Here is a 20,163-nt window from a genome sequence, read left to right on the forward strand (position 1 = left end):
GATTTATTATTTTCTTTTATGAGAATTTTCATAGTTGGAACTTGTAATGAGTTATCATTGTTGAACTTCTGGTTCAAATTACTCTCCCCTAACTCATTACAAGTTATTATTTCTCTCCGCCTAATGTCGGGAAAACTAGCAAATCAAAATAGTAATCACAAATCATGTCATAATTGAATCTCCAATACATTTAAAACTTATAATAATACAAAGAGACCCGTATTTAATATATATTGATAACTTATTGGCTTGATGCGTACAACACGTAAATCAACATAATCCCATATTAAAATAGAAAGTTTAATTCTCATAAGTAATGGTTTAGATATTAATCAGATGCATTCAATCAATAATTTCTCTAAACCATTATGCGCATAACTAACAAGCTTTTACAAAAGTTTTCAAACTAAATCAATAAAATACTGAGATATAAACTCATCAATATTAGCAAGATGAATGTTCTTAATTGCATGATCTAAAATTAATTATTTAAATAAGCAATCTTGCAAACAACAGGTTGCAAGTTGATAACACATACGTGGTTATTTTGTAGATGCATCTACCAAAATCATATAATATCAAAAACATCCACATGGTGGATGAATAGGCCCATATTCATTTCAAAAAAGCAAGATATTAACTCTCAAATTTAGCTAATGAGTTTCTAAGAATCAATTTTCATTGAGAACAAACAACAAATGAGAATTCTTTAAATTAAAGAATCTTTTGGTTCTTTAATGAATGTCCATATGAATTCTCAATTAATTTTTGCATCATATATGACCTAGGATGATCTAATTGGTCACGCCAAATAGTAAATGCATTTGTATCAGACACTTCTGGTTTACTTTAACATGTATTTCAATTGTACTAATAATGTTAATATAAATTGTGACAAATTAATAATTTTACTGCCATTCCTTTTACTTTCTATCCACATATAAGTACTATTGTGACATTTACTACTAGAAATGTTTAAATCAATGTGAAGTTTATAATGTTACTAAGTCAACAAAATAAATATAATTTCCAAACAATTATATGCAATATTCGCTTCAGGGAATATGCCAAAATCTTCAAGGGTAAATTACACCAACAATCACTCAACTTTAGGGTAGCTGACAAAACAGTCACTCAGGTTTCAATTCAATCTCTCAACTTTTGAAAAATAACAAAACAGTCACCACTAAGCATTTTCCGTTACGTCCAACAGAGCTACCATTTTTTGTTACAGTTTCGTTATAGACTTAACCAAACTACCATTTTCCATCCCCCTCCTATCCCTCTCCTTCTTCCCCACCATCCATCCTCCTACTCTGATTCTTTCCTTCTCTCCCCCTCTTCCCCACCATCCCTCCTCCTACTATGATTCTTTCCCTCTCCCCTACCGTCCCTTTATTAACCTTCTCCCTCCATCCCTTTCCCTCTCATTTTTCTATCTTTCTGCCTGCTACTACCAATTTTAAACTAATCTAACAACAAATTCTTCATCATCATTTTTTTTGGAACCCTACACCTGCAAGTCAGTTCAAGTTTCATTTTTGATGCGTTTTTATATTATTTTGATTCTCCATCAATTTTATTTGTTCTTCTAATTTATTTTCAATTTAATCAAATCTATTAACTTTTTTGTTTTCTTTTACTTCAAAATTCAGGGCTTTCATTCCTCTTTTCCAGAATTGAATTTGTTTCGCTCTCTTTCATATTATCTTTTAGAGTTTACATATCTTTTAATTTGAACCAAAATAAAACCAATCTTTTCATTCTTTTTTCTTTCCATTCGAGTACTGTGGATTCTTAAGCTTCTTGCTTCTTATTAAGATTGGTTATATTTTGTACAAATGAGGCCAATGCCTATAGTAATTGTTTATATTATTAATTAGGGTTTTGGATTTTATTTTTGGTTTGTTTGAAATGATTATCCTTTTGATTGTATCTGCTGTTTCTTTATGATCATCTCAACTTTATTAGACTATAGCTCTTTGGGGGTTTGTTTCAATTGATTTTGGCCTTTTATTTCAATCATTGTAATAGTTGAATGCTCAATATGTTTTAGTCATTTTGTTGACAAAATTTTCATTTTCACGAAAATTGTGTTTTTTAACTAATATTGCTTAAGTGTGTTTCCAAACATACTACACTGGTTTTGTTTTTGACTTTTCTTGATCCCCACCTAAATGAATTCTATTTGATCAATAACCTTCATTATTGGTGAATAATTTGTGGTCATAATAAAAAAAACAATGTGATTCAGACTCAAGCATTTGCTTCTATGTTTATTGGTCACCATTTCTTTCCTTAAATGTATTACAGCAGATGGTCAAAATGTAATCTCACAAAGGATTAGAGCTCCCCATAAAATGTTGGGGATATTGTTATAGGTGGCACTAGTACAGAGAAAGTCATAACTTCTGAGGATAATGACAATGCAGTGAATGATTGGAATGGTAGTTACAGCAAAGTTTCTGTGTCCATAGTCATGCTTTTTACGTTAGCAATGGCTGCAGCAACTGGTTTAGGTGCAATTCCATTTTTCTTTATAGAGAGGGAAATGGACGGTAGGAAAGAGGGAAAGAATCAGAGTAGGAGGAGGGATGTTGGAGAAGAGAGAGAGGGATGTGAGGGGGATGAAAAATGGTAGTTTGGTTAAATCTGTCACAAAATTGTAACGGAAATGGTAGCTCCGTTACGTCTATAACAGAAAATGATTAGTGGTGACTATTTTGTTATTTTTCGAAAGTTGAATGACTGAATTGAAACCTGAGTGACTATTTTGTCAACTACCCCAAAGTTGAGTGACTGTTGGTGTAATTTACCCAAAATAGAGCTTTTGCATATTTTCGTTCATCCATGAACAGGATCGAAACTAAGAGAAATGGTTGGGACAACAAACATCCATCTTGTTCGTACTTTGGATACCCATATAACCATCGAAGATTGTTGAAGTGACTAATTCTTGGAAATTAAGGAGCGTTGAGAACAAAGAAACTGTTGGAGTTTACTTTTTTTATCAAATATCCAAAAAAAATTGATGCCATAATGAGAATATTGTATAATCTTTTCCTCTTTCATAATCTCAATATGAGATCCATTATAATGAATATCTTTTAAAACATATGGATTAATCATCACAAAATATTAACATATTAGCTCTTTTGGAGCTTTCAACTAATTTTGTGCTACTAAATATTGGAATAATATTGGTTTTTATTTTATTTTGTGTTCATTTCAGGGGAATGCAATAGATTTACTATGACGAACTTATAAACATCCAAAAAATTCTTTATTTCATAATCACCATCACAAACATGCGTGGATTTCAAATTAAAATCTATCTATTCATGTTATCATGATTAGTCTCCAATTATAATAAACATAATATAATAAATAAACCATAGTAAAATATACTTGAGATTCTTTAACATCATCGTCATCACCCTGGCTGAGTGGTTAAAGGCTCTAATGATTACCCATAATGCGCAGGCCTTAATTGAAATAGCAACAACTCTAGGTGGCAATCGACAATAGCAAATGTTGGGATATTTTTGTGACTTATGGAGAAAAACAATTAAAAGAGAATCATGTTGATAACTTGTTATAAAATAAATAGACAGAGAGTAAAGAACAAAGAAAATGAGATAGTAAAAGAGAGAACATATTTTATTGATCAATCGGAATATTTACAATGCTTCTCCAAAGTCTATATTTATAGACTAAGAAGTATAAATGAAATAGAACTCTACATCTAATGACTATTAGAATTTAAAGTACATAAAAACTTATCTTGACTTTGACGGACATCCACTTAATAAAATATTCATAATAAAAACAACCTAAAAATAACGTAAAAGAGTTACGAACTAGAGGTGGTGGTAAGTCGGGCCAGGCCGGATTTGAGTTAAGTTTAGTCATGATATTAACACATTTTATACTTGTTCAAGTTTGGCTCGATTCGAAATATGAGTTTAAAATTTTGCTCAAGCTCGCCTGTATTTGTAAATAGTTAACTTGAGCTCATTTTAGACTTGCCCATATTGTTTTTTTAAAAGTATATATTTATATTTTTAATTTAATATTTAATGATTTTATATATTTTTTATTTATTAAAATTTTATATTTAGTTATCTTAATATTTTTTAATGTTTACATTATAATAGTATTATATATTACTGTAAATTTAATTTTATGTATTATAAATGACATAATATATAACAAAAATGACATAATATAAAGTATTACAAACTTAAAAGCGAGCCGAACCGGTTCGGGTCTTGAATGTTCAAGCTTGAGCTTACCCCATATTTTAAATGGACTTAATTTTTTGTCCAAATCTTTTTTTTGGGCCTAATACTTTAACCCAAACACTCTCAAATTCCAGACAGACTTTTAAACTTGAACGAATAACCTAACTCATGATCTGGTGTAATTGAAACTTAAGCAAAAGCTAACAACAACATATTTAACTTTATTCATATTCTAATATAACAAGGATGGATATTAAGAAATGTATAAATAATAATAACTCTTATTTTTCTTACTAATTAAATTCCTCGAGTTATCATCCACTGACCCTATATAAATCAGATGTTTGTTTTCTAAGGAATATATGGATTCATAAATCAAAATATATCAATGAGCCAAAGAATGCTAGCTTTGAGATTCCTGACAAGATAGACATTTAAACAAAACTAAGCAAATTAATGAATAATAATAATAATAATAATAATAATAATAATAATAAGCAAACTATTTAATTAGACCTGGTCATGGGTTGAATCACTCGTCTAAGTCTGAAAGTCAATCTGAAAAGTAAGAAGGTTTGAAAAATAAGTTTGGACAAAAAGAATAAGGTCCTTTTTTAAACGAACCAAACCTTGAGTAGGATTTTTTTTGGTCTAAGCCCAGTCCAACAAAACTCAACTTAAACTTTCTTTTCTATTGATGTTTTATTGTCATTTCACTATTATATTACTACTATTTTGTTATTATTATTTGAATATTGTATAACTCTTGTTTTATTATTAATTTTGTTAATATTTTAGATGCATTTGCTTGCCAAGTTGCAACTATCTTAGTGTTATTTAAGTATATATAGAAATTTTTTTAATGCATTTTTAATTTGTTAGAAAATATTTATTTTAATGTTTTTAGTATATTTGATGTATTTTTATATAAAAATCATTTAAAAAAATTAATAAGAGTGGATTGAACTTAGGTTTAGTATTTTTAATCTGAACTGGACTTGGATAAAATTTTAAGCACATATTTTCGAACTGGATTGAACTCAAGCTTAAAATTTTACATTAGTTTAATCTGAACCCTACTTGATGATAAATCTACGTCCTAATTGAAGGGTTTAATTTCCCTAACCATTCAAATTTGTTGCCGACATATATACACATATCCCCATATAAAACTTCACAAGTAACTAGCTTCTCATACATTTGTTGAGTTCAAAATAACATTTCCAGTCATTCAAAACAGGAACATTATCTCATCCTGTTTGAGACAACGAATTGCCAAATTGAAAGTTGTGGGAATTCTTCTCCAATTATTTAGAATTAGTATTCAAAGTCCTCGAAATGACAAATAAAAAAAGGTAGAAGCATGTTTGATTTTTCTGCTTTTACATACGAGTCAGTATCAAATGTGGGTGAACCATGCTATGTTTTGTCACCTGTGTGCTGCTTATCCCATATAATGCTCAGTCCAATAAACATCAATCAATTGATTTGTGAGCTGATCGAACCAAGCTAGCTACACTGCCTTGGGTACTTGTCCAACAACCATGATAATTACATTAGCGAGCCACATCAAATTAAGGATGAAAAATAGTGATTTGATGGTCGAATAGTTATGATATTCATTGAATTCAATTCTACTACTATTGGTTACAAATATTTCCCCATTTAGTTTTGTTGCCATTTTCATTTGGGGGCAGCATTGATTCGAATCTTGTCCATTGTTCCAAACAAATACAATGTATGCATCTCATTTAACCTGTTTTGGTTGCTTTTCCATGTCGATTAGGTATTATCTTGGGCTCAAATAGATGGAGAGAGCCATCAAGTTTATATGCCTCTGCTCTTGGAACAAGTTTCTTTCTCTCAATCATTAGTTTTCACCATTATGTAATGTCCATGAAAGGGAAAGGACGGATATTTCCAACTCAAGAATTCCATTTTAAATAGGAAAGGTCAAATATTTTTATTTTTTTTAATTTCTTTAAGCTTTGGGTTTAATATTTAATATTTAAAGGTAAGACTTAAAAGTTATTAGAAATTTTATCACACGTGCATGCATGTAAAAATTACAGATATGATTTGAAATTAATTAATAATAATATATGAAATATGTACAATATTAAAATAAAAATTAGATTAAAATTGTTTATCATGGTGTTGTCATCAATATTAAGTCGGTATTGAGTTAACTTGTGACACCAACTCAATCAAATATATTAATATATATACACACACAATTGATGGAGATAATAAAGTGTGCATGATAAAAATTGAAATGTATAAAATATTAAAATAAAGCTTTAATTGAATGGTAAATTAAAAATTCTACTAACCTAATTACTTCGACTTCAAATCTTATCATATTAATTTTTATTAATTTTTTTAAAAATAAAAAATTAAATTATTCTCGAATAATTTAACTTATTTTAATAATAAAAGAATATTTTCATAATTCCCCCATTAAACCCGCCACATAAACTCAATAAAATAAAATAGTTAATGAATAGTATAAATGTTTCTGTATCAGAGGTGTGTGCAAGCCAAGTCGTGTGGAATTCAAACTTAGGAAAAGAAAATTCTAAAAACATTGCTTCTGTTCAAGCCCGATGTGGTGTAACCCATCAGATGAGCTTGACATTTTATCTAGATTCAACTCTTCATAAAATAAGGTAATTGAAGCAGATGATCTTTTTGCATAATATTAGCTTATCTGTTTTGAGTCGTACTTGATTTAATATTGCTATTAGTTTTAATTTCTTTACAAACAATTTCATTGCACATCCAAATAAATCTTTACCCATCGTTGTTGATTGTTGAAAATATACATATATATGTTATACCTCACGTGGCACTTTCAAAAGGCACCAGATGGATGGTTAAAAGCAATTCCTCACTTCTTATCCTCTAGCTCATCCTTAATTGCGCAACTTCTCAGGCTAGCCACAAGTCTTGGGACCACCCATTAATAGAGGAAATATCTCCTTTCATTAGCTACTCGCTTTTTAATGTGAACACTCTCGTTAAGGACAACTGAGATCTATATAAACATAATAACCTCAAACGCCCTCAAAAGAAGAACAAAATGGGTCTCATCGAACATGTCCCTCATCTACTCCATGGTAATAACCATCTTGTTATGTCACCACCACTACTAGACATGAGTACCTCCTTTATGAATACCCTCTCATCAACAGTATAAGTACTTATATATATAAGGGAAGGATCCACTAACACTAATGTAAAACTTAAGTGATTTTACACCCTTTTAAAAATTTTTATACGATTAATATTTTAACAATCCAACCGCTGAATTTATCAAGATATTTGTACTTGTCATACATATAAAATTTTGAATTAATTTGATATCTCTATTATATCAATCTAAAATATGGTTGATATTAATATATATTTAACGGTTAATTTTTTTTAACTTAAAATGAATAGTTAGAAAATTTTAATTTATGTCAAACATGGCATTTGTGATCTACATACATGGAGCATAAACTATGACAGTTGGATTATTAAAATATTAATCATATAAAAAATTATGGAAGAGTGTAAAACCATTTAAGTTTTACACCGATATAAGTGGAATCCTCCCCATATATATACATATATGATATTAATTGTAGTTTACTACTCAACAACCAGTGAATTAGCCAGGGGTGAATTTAGGGGGTTGGTAGAGACTATCCCCTAAAATTTTTAAAATTTCAATACCCTTTTGGATTTTTAAAAGTTTTATTTTAGCTTTATAAATTAATGCTTAAAATTAGGGATCTTTATTTTTATTTTAACTTTAGAATTAATAGTATCTAAATATTAATTAAGGAAAAAATAAACTTAAATAATCACAACATTTAATATAAATTTAGCATTTAACCTTTTCTTTTTAAATTTTAAATTTAGTGATTATCCTAAATTTAACATGGCCTAGTTTGAACTTTTCTATTTTATATAAATATCTCAGTACCCTTGTCAATATTTTTGGATTTCCCCCTAGAATTGGCATAATTATTATATTTATGTGATTGGAATTTAAAATTATACACTTAATAATAACATTGACCAAATTTTTTGTTGTAATAGGAAAAGCCATGAAAATCACATGAGATATGCATGTTGCTTATGGTTATCCTTTAAATTTTAAGAGTCCAACACATACACATATTTTAATATGCATATGTTTTAAGATGAATGAAACTATATAGTTACATATAAGCGTTTCACCCTCGGTGTTCCTTGAACCTAATAATATAACAGCAGCATAAAGTAAGCGCTCCACCACCAATTAAAACGCCTAGTATGAATTACCTTTTTCTTCTTCTTCTCAATCACTTTAGTATTGTTTTTAAAAAATATTTTTGAATAAGATGCGTTTGAACTTTTCAAAAATATTTTTAAGATAAATTTAATAAAAACATAAACAATAAATTTTAATTTTTACTCAAAAATGCTTTTTAACCTTAAAAACATTTTTGAGAGGCAATATTAAACTAAGCAATAAAAGAATTCATCTATTCATATGTAGTGGCTTCCCACTAATTACATGCATCTAGACTATGAGGGATTTGTGTTCCATTTTATAGTTTCAAAATATAAATTATAAATGATTAACTAATTGATTAATTTTTTGCACAAATTAAAACCTACCTAACACACTAAGAGTTAATTGATTAGACTTTCTTACAAGTTTGAAGTTAGAAATTTCATGTATTTATTTATTTTGTAAATTATAGTAACTCAATTTTGATTTAATAACAAAATAGTTATTCAACTTTCAATTTAGTTACTAAACTTTCAAAAAACAACAAATCGATCACTAACATTATCAAAAAGTAACAAATCAGTCACTCATTAACATTTTTTGTTACAGACCTAACAAGTTAGCTAATGTGGCGAGTTAACTAGTAGATGTGGTAAGTTAACTTGCTATGCTAGACATGAAGAGCAGGTCATGAGGAGCAGAAGGGTCTTCTTCTTCTTCTTCTTCTTCTTCTTCTTCTAAAACCAGTCCCTTCTTTCTTTTCCCCTCTTTTCTTCAAATTTTTTTTTATGTTCTTGTGTTCTATATCTGGAATAATCTCATTTGGTAGAGTTTGATTTTGAAGCTGAAGGCTTGGGTTCTATTATATTCATTAAGTTTTACCACCAACCACGCTGATTATACTCATTTTCCAATAAGCAAAGAAAAATTAAAGATCGAAACCTAAACAAAATAAAAATCAAACAACAACCTAGAAAAATTAAACCCCAATTCCGAAATGGGTTGCTTCAATATCAAGAAAACAGTCAAAGAATAAAAAGATAAATGAAACCCTTAATTTTTTTTCAAAATGAGAAAGGAAACAAAGAGGTAAAAATGATTGTTTGATACAAAACAAAAAGGCAAAGAGACAGATAAGCAAACCAAAAAAATACAGCTTTCATGAAATTAAAGGATTAAAATTAGGGAAAAAAAAGAAAATGATTTTTTTGATCGTTGGAAGAAACTTTATCTTCCTCTTTCTAGGGTTTGTTAACAATTGTATTAGGTTTTTAAATGATAGAATTGTTCTAAAAAGATAAAATAGAGAGAAAAATATAACAAAGAGAGATAAACAAAGAAGTTGAAAAGAATTTTAATTTTTGGTAACAATCACTCAACTCTGATTTCTTCTTCTTCTTCTCTTCTTTTTCTTCTACTGCCTACCTAGGATTCTTCAATTAGGGTTGTTTAAATGACAGCATAGACTCCAACGTGGCAGGTGTAATTTATTCTTTTTTATTTTTTTATTCTTCATGTTTGTTTAACCATTTATATTCGAAGTTTGTAATTATTCTTCTTAAAAATATTGTTTCCAAAATTTGAATTTGCAAAATAACATTTTATCGCGCCCAACATATCTCGGTTAACCAAGTGTATTTTATTAGTGAGTGTGAACAAGGTTTAATTTGGAAGGAGGACAAAAGAAGGTGGGTAACTAACATACTAACGTTGACTGAAGAACTAAAGAAAAAGGAAACGACAAATGGATACTTCACTTCCTCACTTGCATATATACCTTAAAAAGTAATAAAAAAAAAAGGAAAGAAAAAGAATGCATTTAATTTTCCCTAACTTTAGAGAGAAAGTAGTGTTGAGAAACTAATAGTAAAGTGAGTTTCCTCGAGCAAATCAGACAATGGAGTGATCAATTGATTTTGTTCAACACAACACAAGACGGAACCTTTTTTTGGTTTCTTCAATTATGGGGTATACCAATCAAACATAAAATGAAGGCTACCATGATCCATTCTTGGATCCAGCTGCATGAAAAACAGCACACGCAATGAAAAATCTAGTGAAACTTTGATCGTATTTTACCCATCTTCTTCAATGGCCCTCGCTTCTAGATATATAGACTCACTTTCTATATTCAAATATGGTACAAATATAGGCATTTCCCTAATTAATTAAACTCTTTTTGTTTTTGGGTAAAAAACAAAAAAAAAACTATATTATATTATATTCTCTCTCTATATATTTATTGCTATGCATATTTTAAGTTTATGAAAGGAATAACAATCTTTTATAGAATCTAAGGGATTAACAATATCATATATAATTAATTTTTGAAATTATATGTATTACACATGATTTTAAATTGTTAAACATATTTAAAATATATTAAAAATTTCATCATACGTTTATACATATAAAAATCACATATTTAAAACATAAATAATATGTAGGAGTTTTTTCCATAATTCTGGTACCATTTGATCTACTAGATACATAGAATAACTTCTTAGGTTTTAATAGAAGAGACACACACCTTTGAGTGACAAAATCTTAAGGGGTCAGTCAAATTATGCTCATGATGCAATGTGGCGTGGCACAATACAACAAGAAGGCTTTCGTTATAAACAAGTTGTGACAAAAAAGTTTTCCAAGCTCAAACTTTTGTACGTATAATATTGTATTGATTATATATAGGTTAAAATATGCCATCAATCCCTATATTTTAAAAGAATTGAGATTTAGTCTATGTAATTAAAAAGTTAAATCTTCTATTTTTTCTATTTTAAAATCTTAATCTAATCATTCATAATTTTCCTTAAGATTTACTAATTTGGCATGCTAATTAGGTTTCGCATAATATGTGACATATGAATGGTAGAAAATAAATATAAAAATTTGATAAATTATGATAGAAAGTACTAATAATATTAATGATTGGATTGAAGTTCCTTGATCTCCATCTGCTGCTTAACTTCACCGCTATGTAATGTCGAGTTTGAAAACTTTTAAGTAGTTACTTAGAGTCTAGAATTCCCTGTATCATTAAAGACTACAGGTGATTATTTAATCGAGTCGAGTCGAATTAAGTAAAAAAATTTTGAGTCAAGTCGAGTCGAATTAACGAATTCTATTATTTATACTTAATGTTGCGTTTACATAGACCGATTATTTCACTAGTAAACGAAGTACAATATTATTTAACTACATAAACAAATATAAAGAGTTTTGCCTTTTAACTTAATAAGTAAACATTTATCAAAACGACTTAATTTTGTCTTTTAATTTAATAGTTTTGACTTTTAACTTTTGAAAAGGTAAACATTTATTAAAACGACATAGTTTTGCCTTTTTTTTATTCGGATTTTCGGATAACTTGAATTGTGTAATTCATATTCGAGTTAAACCGAAAATTTTAATTTTTTATCCGAGTTAATCCAAATAACTTGATTAACTCAAATAACTCGAACTATTTAATTCAAAATTTAAATTTTTTATCGAATTTTTCAAATCGAATCAAATTTTATTCACTCTTATTGAAGACTAATGAATTTTAGTAGTTTTCACTTTCAAAGGATATCTGATCTCTCATCAACACAAGAAAACTCATACCATATCCATCACAAAAGATAGAGTTGGCGCAGGTGAGCATACCCGATACGACACGAATCTGTCCATAATCTACTACGAATGCATACTCTTGACACTACTTATTTACGGAAGCTAATAATTGCACTTCTCTACTCTCTAATCTAACCTCATCATCCTATTCTATTCTATATCATAAATAACATGTCAAAGCATGCATACACAAACATTTCAATAATTATTATATACCCCATTATAACACCAAAACTATATATTAAATTATGTTATTAGTCCCTGTATTTTGTAAAAATTATAGATTTAATCTCTAAATTTTAATTTATCTTTTTTAGTTCTTATACTTTTTAAATTTTAAAATTTCAGTCCACACTAAATAATAACTGTTGAATTCATAAGTTCTATTTTCAAAATCTAATGCGGCGAATATATTGTCATATGTGTAATGACATGTCAACTTAATATTTCGATATATTACTTACTAATAATCTAGTTAATGGATTAACAACTATTGTTAGCATCAATATTGAAATTTCAAAATTCGAAAAGTATAGGGACTTATAATGATACAACTGGAGAATATTGATTAAATCTACAACTATATGCATTGTACAGAACTAGTAATTGAATTTAATTGCTACTATTTGGATTTGGACTAAAATTTTAAAATTCAAAAACTAAAATTGATCAAATTAAAATATAGGGACTAAATCCACAACTTTTATAAATATAGGGATTAATAGAAGAATTCAACCGAAAATATATAGTAATATATAGTAACAGGACACGGACAAGTTGGGGGGGGGGGGGTGCGGTTGCTACTGTTACAAAAAGTGCAATGATTTTTTTATGTCTTGCGACTCTCTTCAAAGTTGGCGCATGTTAATTTTGCGATGGCTTCTTTTATAAACAAATGAACCCCCAAAAGAAAGAAAAAAAAAATCCTAAAACCCTTCCACTCAAACAAAGAAGGCAGTCTTCATACGGATTCCAAGTCAAAACAAGTGAAGGTAGTTTGACTAAGCCACCCAAATCTTCCCCTTTAAATTCTCCCCTCAATTCTTCACTTCCTTGCTTGCCTCTTCCATCCCCTTCTTTCACATTTGCTCCCACATAGGATAGGCACAACGTACCAATAGGAGACTCAACATGCATTTCTTAAGGAACCTCATCATCTTATTCCTCATCTGCATAGCCATTAAAATCAACCTATGCGTTCCCACCATTCCTTCTTCACTGAAAACACTTCCCATTGATGGTCATTTCGATTTCAAACAAGTTCACCATGCAGCAAAAGATTTTGGCAATAGATATAGTTTCCTTCCTTCGGCTGTTCTACACCCCAAGTCAGCTTCTGATATTGCCACCACGGTAAAGCATATTTGGGAGATGGGTCCTGGTTCACACCTCACAGTTGCAGCTAGAGGGCATGGTCACTCACTCCAGGGCCAGGCACAAGCCCACCGAGGCGTTGTGATCAACATGGAATCGCTTCAAGGACCTAAAATGAAGGTTCACACTGGGAACTTCCCTTATGTGGATGTCTCTGGCAGTGAGCTATGGATTAATATCCTGCATGAAACCTTGAAACATGGGTTGGCACCAAAATCTTGGACGGACTACCTACATTTAACAGTTGGCGGTACTCTTTCCAACGCTGGGATCAGTGGACAGGCATTTCGGCATGGACCACAGATCAGTAATGTTCGCCAACTGGAAGTTGTTACAGGTTTGTTAAAGTAAATTCAAAGACAATCATACGCTGACAAATTTCAACATAAACTAGAGCTGCACAAATTATCATAATATTGACTTTAAAATTGTCTTGTCTGAGCTTCTATCATAATGCATGTTGTATAGTAACATCATAGTAGTATAGTAAATATACCAACCGAAGATGGACTCACTATACTTGAACGCAGGGAAAGGAGAAGTGGTAAATTGCTCAGAGAAGCAGAACAGTGATCTGTTTTACAGCGTTCTCGGAGGACTCGGTCAGTTCGGCATCATAACACGGGCGAGAATATCACTGGAACCAGCACCTAAAATGGTAAAAGAAAAAAAGAGAGGCAACCATTAATTAAGCTAGAAGACAATTCTAATAGTATCTTACTTTAGTTGAAGTTGAAAGTTGAGAGTAGAATACACTGATTATGACTATTGTCCCGTCATGAACAGGTGAAATGGATTAGAGTGCTGTACACAGATTTTGCCACATTTGCCAAGGATCAAGAGATGTTAATATCTGGAGAAAGCACATTCGACTATATTGAAGGATTTGTGATAATAAACAGGACGGGACTCTTAAATAACTGGAGATCCTCCTTCAATTCGAATGACTCAGCGCAAGCCAGTCATTTCAAGTCAGATGGAAGAACTCTCTTCTGTCTAGAATTAGCAAAGTACTTCAACCCTGAAGAAATGGCTATAGTAAATCAGGTGAGCCAATTGGACTTCCTAACTTTACCAACTATTAAATTATTGATTAAATACCATCACTTACACATTTTTTTTTTTTAACTATACATGCAGGAAATTATGACTTCGTTGTCTCAGCTAAACCATATTCCATCAACACTTTTTCAATCACAAGTTCCATACATTGAGTTTTTAGACAGGGTTCACATTTCCGAGATCAAACTCCGGTCTAAAGGCTTGTGGGAAGTTCCACATCCATGGCTCAATCTTCTCATCCCCAGAAGTAACATCCACATTTTTGCTCAACAAGTGTTTGGCAATATCCTTACAAATACAAGCAATGGCCCCATCCTTATCTACCCGGTGAACAAATCAAAGTAAGAATTCTCAAAATAAAGCAAAAACAATGAATAGTTCATCTCCTAAAGTAGTATTCATAAGTTTCTTAATTACAGATGGGACAACAGAACTTCTGTGGTTTTACCAGAAGAAGATGTTTTCTATTTAGTGGCATTCCTTTCATCTGCAGCACCGTCTTCAACAGGAAGTGATGGCTTAGAGCACATCCTGAGTCAGAACAAAAGGATTTTAGAATTATGTGAGATAGATGGTCTTGGGGTAAAGCAATACCTGCCTCACTATTCTACAAATGGAGAATGGAGATCTCATTTTGGCCCACAATGGGAAGCTTTCGTCCACAGGAAATCCACTTACGACCCCTTGGCAATACTTGCTCCTGGCCAAAGAATATTTCAAAAAGCAGCCCCTCTCTCATTATAACATCTATGCTATAACTATTTTATATAAGAAACAAAAAAAGGTTTTGGCTAGAATTGAAATGCATATGCTGCTGCCAACTCATACTACTTAGTGCTTCCCAAATATTATTGACTAGAACTGTAAATGGCAGTGGACAAAAAAATCAATGCCCTAAAGGGGATGTAACATGTAAATACTAAATTGCAAGATAACTCTTAATTATTTTCTATCCAAAGTAGATTTCCTAAAACTGATGAGGAAATTCAAGTAAAGTACTACTACCTCCAACCGCAGAAACATTGAGCATCTAACTTTGTTGAAATTTGGTGCCAATGCCATAACATGCCAAACCGTGCCTTGATGAATGCGCATAAAAAATGAGAATTTATTAGTAGTTTGAGAATCAATGAGTGTGAATCTGGGCCGAATGCCTTGAGCAAGCAGCTAGGTCCTGAAATCTGAACCACCAGAGAGACCTACAGACTTTCTTCTCTGGAACTCAGATGCTACATCTTCCCAATCATTTTTATCTTTTATGCTAACTTCCACATCATTTTGAGCATGGTAGCCCTGTTGAAAGATTAATTTCTTCGTCGTATTAGTTTGTTGCCATGCTCTAATAATTCCTTGCAATGAGCAATAAAGGGGAAGATATCGATTAAGTGAATCAAGATATAGAACTAGCACAATATACAAAGCCGAGAATACATAAAGATTTTGAGAATAGGTATAATCAAATACGTGACATTATATCACTTAGAAACTATATTTGAAACATAGCTTCTGGCTTGACATATCGAAGGGTTTTCTTTTTTGGTTTCGGAGGAGATAAAATGACTAAATTCAAATGGGAGGATTTACTAGCAGCCACTTAACTGAAGAAGAAGCTGATTTGGCCCAATAGTTTTTCTTGACTTCTTGCATTCATGGTTTCTCCCCTGTGTTCAGTAAAAACTGCATATAAAGCACCTAATGGAGTATTCTAAAGGTACCTCAATATGGCTTTCACTCTTGGGAAAACTTGATTACTGTGACTAATGGATCTTCCTGGTTCTCTTGAACTTTATTCGTTTCACATCAGCCGAAAAGGAAAAGATCTTGCTGTTCAGGAGAATCTGGCATCTGATGTCAGAGACATTGTAGCAATGGACTAAATGGCTGCCTTTGCCACAGTTGATTCTTTATTCAATTACTATGCTGCAAAACCGCAATGGTCCAGAATATCTGCCTCCTTTTCTGAAACCACTCAAAAATACTACCGAACCACTTGAAAAAGGATGTTTCCTGTGGAACACTTAGGTCCTTTGGCAAAAGAGACTGACCACAAAGAGTATGCATGTAATGGGGGGGTCATAGATGAAAAGTAAGATACTAGATACGTCATTCATTACCGCAATTGATGCTGTATAACCATTCAAAAGGGATTCCTTTCCAAAAGAAGAAAGAAATCATAGTGAAATTAGTCCTAACAACATGATTTTTAAGATGTATCAAGATTCCCATCATGCTTGGACTTCCCTTGCTTGATTTGGGTCGTTATATAAACTTCAAAATTAGAGTGATACCGAGTAAGTTTACCTTGGTATAAAGTTGTGTTTGCATAGAAATATATCTGACTTTGATATAGCCATCTACAGTGACAGTCCCACATGCTCCTTGAAAATCTAGTTTAAAGGTAGGAAAAAAAATCATTTACAATCAAACATTTCATTGACAACTAGGGTAGTGAAGTAGTGATCAGAAATAATCTTGGAACTACAACTGATGATAAGAATCTAACTTTGTAAGAAACAAAAAACAACTCCAGTTGTCATCAATCAGAACCCAAGAATTAGGTCAAGGAACAAAGATTGATACATGATGGACATATCCCAATCAAGTAGTCAATGGAATAGGAGTAGCATGTAAGACTTAGTCCTACTTTCAATGATCACTGAGGACTCAATGAACTGTAAAGGGAAAGCATTCGGCTTTGGTTCTTGGTGTTTTCAGTTCTTACGCAATCTTAAAATGGTGCCTGGTTCATTGGACCGACCTGAAAATACCAAATTTTCACTAAACGGGGCAACCCATACTTGTAGGAGGATATCTGGTTCGCTTATTAACAGTCTAGGTAAACCATACAGTAAAAATCTTCTTTGGGTTATGATGACACTATGTGTAGATTTGAAAAGTCATCTCATTGTAATCCGAGAACAAAATGGATCACCTACCTAAATCCACTCCTATAAGGACGATGATGCAATTTGCAACCAGCTTTTAAGTGGATCAGTACTTTCTCTCCATCATGTTGATCTGTAGTTCATTGGGAGGAAAAACAGCCCAATAATGCATTTTTGGGGGTAAAAGCCCAAGAATGCATATGAAAAAATTAAAAACCAAATTTTATAATCAAGTAACAAAACAAAATTCTGTGTTCAACTCCATCACAGCTTGTAATGGTTCTTCTCATTATTAACCCATACACCTGCATGTTCAGTTATCAGTCAAATTCAGTAATATCTGTTGCTTGCAGGCACCTCTGCAATTCTGAAGGTACTACAGGGGGAAAAAATCGCCACTAACATCCACTTCATCACCCAATGGCATTTCATTTGAATGAAACTCAGAAACCCAAAAACAAAGAGACCCAATTTTAATACATCAATGATAAACATCCTCACTTCTACAACTGGTTGCTTACACAGATTAGATAGTTTAGATTAAAATTTGTCTAATATTTATCTCGTGTTTTATTTCTTTCTGTTAATTTCTCAAGCGAAGATCCTAAGTGTAATAATCCATGTCGGAGGAAAGGAAACTAAGCAGTAGCCATCACAACAAATTTCGTTACTAATATAACCACATCCACTGCATATATATTTTTCAGTGCTGCTGATTGCTGACAATAAAATAGCATTATCAAATCCTTAATAATAATAATCAAAGTAATATGTGATGATAACCGAACAATTGAAGCTACTTTATTTCCCTAGAAAACATAGATAGACATAAATATGAAACTCTTCCTTCACTGAAAAACTAGAGACAAGTGCTACTGGTTGGTGGAGCAGCTGCTGCATCCTGTTTATCCACCACATTAATGAGCTTGTTGGCTATGGCACTTGCATAAACAGAAGAGCCTTCATATATCTGCATCAAGTGGAATTAATTACTGTAAAAATACTAATATGTTCAAAATGTCAAAAGCAATGTAAATAAGGGAGTAATTACCTTGGTGTTGAAGAGAAAGCTGTAGTAGTCACCAATGTTGCCACCGGCAACATGGTGGAGATCCAACTGAAGCTCATCGAGGAGTCTGGACACAAACAGCAAGCAGTTGATCTTCTTTCTTTGAACAAGTTTGATTGTAACTTCATCATCAATAAGGCGTACATCAACCTCAGAATTCTTGGACTTCCTCTGAAGCCAAGAGCTCCTCAAGCAAGTGTTATAGCATTGGTCTGGATCACCTAGACCTAGAAGCTTGCACCCGCCATCCCCTGCATCAGCAGCACTAGCTGTCTCTTCACCTCTTTTTCTCCACCACTAATTTAAGCTCACGAACAGTTCTAAGAAGCTCTTTGATGTAATCTATAGCATCTCCAACTATAGACGCCCTATCATTCTTGGTTGTACGCGATGAAAATGTGTTTCCCAACGCCAAACAAACATAAAAAGCACCAGAAGGATGGATTTTTTTTTAGTCTTTATCATTGAAGAAAGAAAGACCAGTTATAAAAGTGGTTAAATGTACGTACCTTAGTGGGGCTAGGGACCATTGTCCTCAAAGCCTGGAACTTGTCATTGAGATGAACTCTCCTTTCTCTCTCCGTTGCAAAGTGTTTGGTGGTTTTGCCAGCTTTATCTCTGCCTTTGGCATGGGCAGCCATAGATATGTCCCTAGTGAACTCGAGAATCCCATTGTCCCCATCATGATAAAGCTCTTTCTCATCAGCTGGCAGGGTGTATCCATGCGGCAGAGATTGCAGCAACTCCCTGAAGACAGGAGGCTGAGGAGTGAGGTTAAGATGGAAGAGTGGGTCACAGACAACAGAGGAGGCAGAGGCGCTTTTGAAGGAAATGGGGGAATTGGGGAGAAAAGCGCATTTAGGTGGTAAATGGAAAAGGTTGAGAAGGTCAGGTGTGGGAGGGTAAGCGGCTTCTGGGGATGAAGAAGATAGCAACATATTGAAACTTTGGTGGTCAGCCGCATCCCAGTTGGATTGTTCATAGGAAAGCTCCGGACGGATGAAATGGGAATTGGTGGTGGTTGTGTCAAGCAAATGATGCTGTTGGATTTCCATTTGAGCAGCGGTGGAGGCATCTTCTTCTTCAAGCTGGTGATGGTTGTAAGAAGAGAGATTGAGATTGTCTTCCAAAATGTCGTGAGTTTGGGTGGTAGTGCCATCAGGGCTAGGCAGCCCCCCCATGACCATGAGTGCATGCCAATGTGTCATGGAGTACTGGGGATCAAAGCAACCACTCTCCTGCAAATTCATTGTATTTCTTCTTTTGGCCTTTAAATTAATTAATTGATATTCATAAAGAAAAGGAATGGGAAATATAATAAAACTGTGGAAGGTGGGATAGCTTAGAAGAGAGAGTCAAGACCAGGGTCTGATAATTGATCAGAGTCTGAGTAGAAGGAAGGTTGTTACATGTTATGTCATGCCATCAATGGGGTCCTTTCACAATCATCATATGATATTAATCCCTTTTTTTCATTCACTTATTATTATGGAATTCTATTTTATTTATTATATGTGCCAAAAATTATTTCTTAAATTAAGTTTTTTTTTTTAAAAATACGTACACACTTAGACTCTCCAACAATCTTGTTATTTCTTACAAATTTTCTATAGAAAAAATAGTCGAACACATTGCCAACTAAGGGCT

At 32.1% G+C, this 20,163-nt stretch overlaps 1 protein-coding gene, 1 long non-coding RNA gene and 1 pseudogene across 2 annotated transcripts; 1 reads left to right on the forward strand and 2 right to left on the reverse strand.

The window, feature by feature from the left end:
- The first annotated feature begins 13,184 nt into the window (after positions 1–13,184).
- Positions 13,185–15,514, forward strand: LOC107948716 (cytokinin dehydrogenase 6). Its single transcript, XM_016883350.2, has 5 exons — positions 13,185–13,837; positions 14,031–14,158; positions 14,287–14,547; positions 14,641–14,903; positions 14,982–15,514. The coding sequence occupies exons 1-5, from the start codon at positions 13,258–13,260 to the stop codon at positions 15,304–15,306; spliced, it is 1,557 nt and encodes a 518-aa protein (XP_016738839.1). The 5' UTR covers positions 13,185–13,257; the 3' UTR covers positions 15,307–15,514.
- LOC107948724 (uncharacterized) lies at positions 13,720–17,425 on the reverse strand. The gene is made up of 5 exons (XR_005912556.1): positions 17,066–17,425; positions 16,162–16,949; positions 14,255–15,855; positions 14,016–14,150; positions 13,720–13,821 (listed from the first exon to the last, which is right to left on the reverse strand). It is a non-coding gene; the product is annotated as an uncharacterized lncRNA (long non-coding RNA).
- Positions 17,426–18,109: 684 nt separating this feature from the next.
- LOC107948705 (transcription factor bHLH91-like) lies at positions 18,110–19,910 on the reverse strand (annotated as a pseudogene).
- Positions 19,911–20,163: the final 253 nt, after the last annotated feature.

The sequence above is a fragment of the Gossypium hirsutum genome, chromosome D04 (genome assembly GCF_007990345.1).
Source record: "Gossypium hirsutum isolate 1008001.06 chromosome D04, Gossypium_hirsutum_v2.1, whole genome shotgun sequence".
NCBI lineage: Eukaryota > Viridiplantae > Streptophyta > Magnoliopsida > Malvales > Malvaceae > Gossypium > Gossypium hirsutum.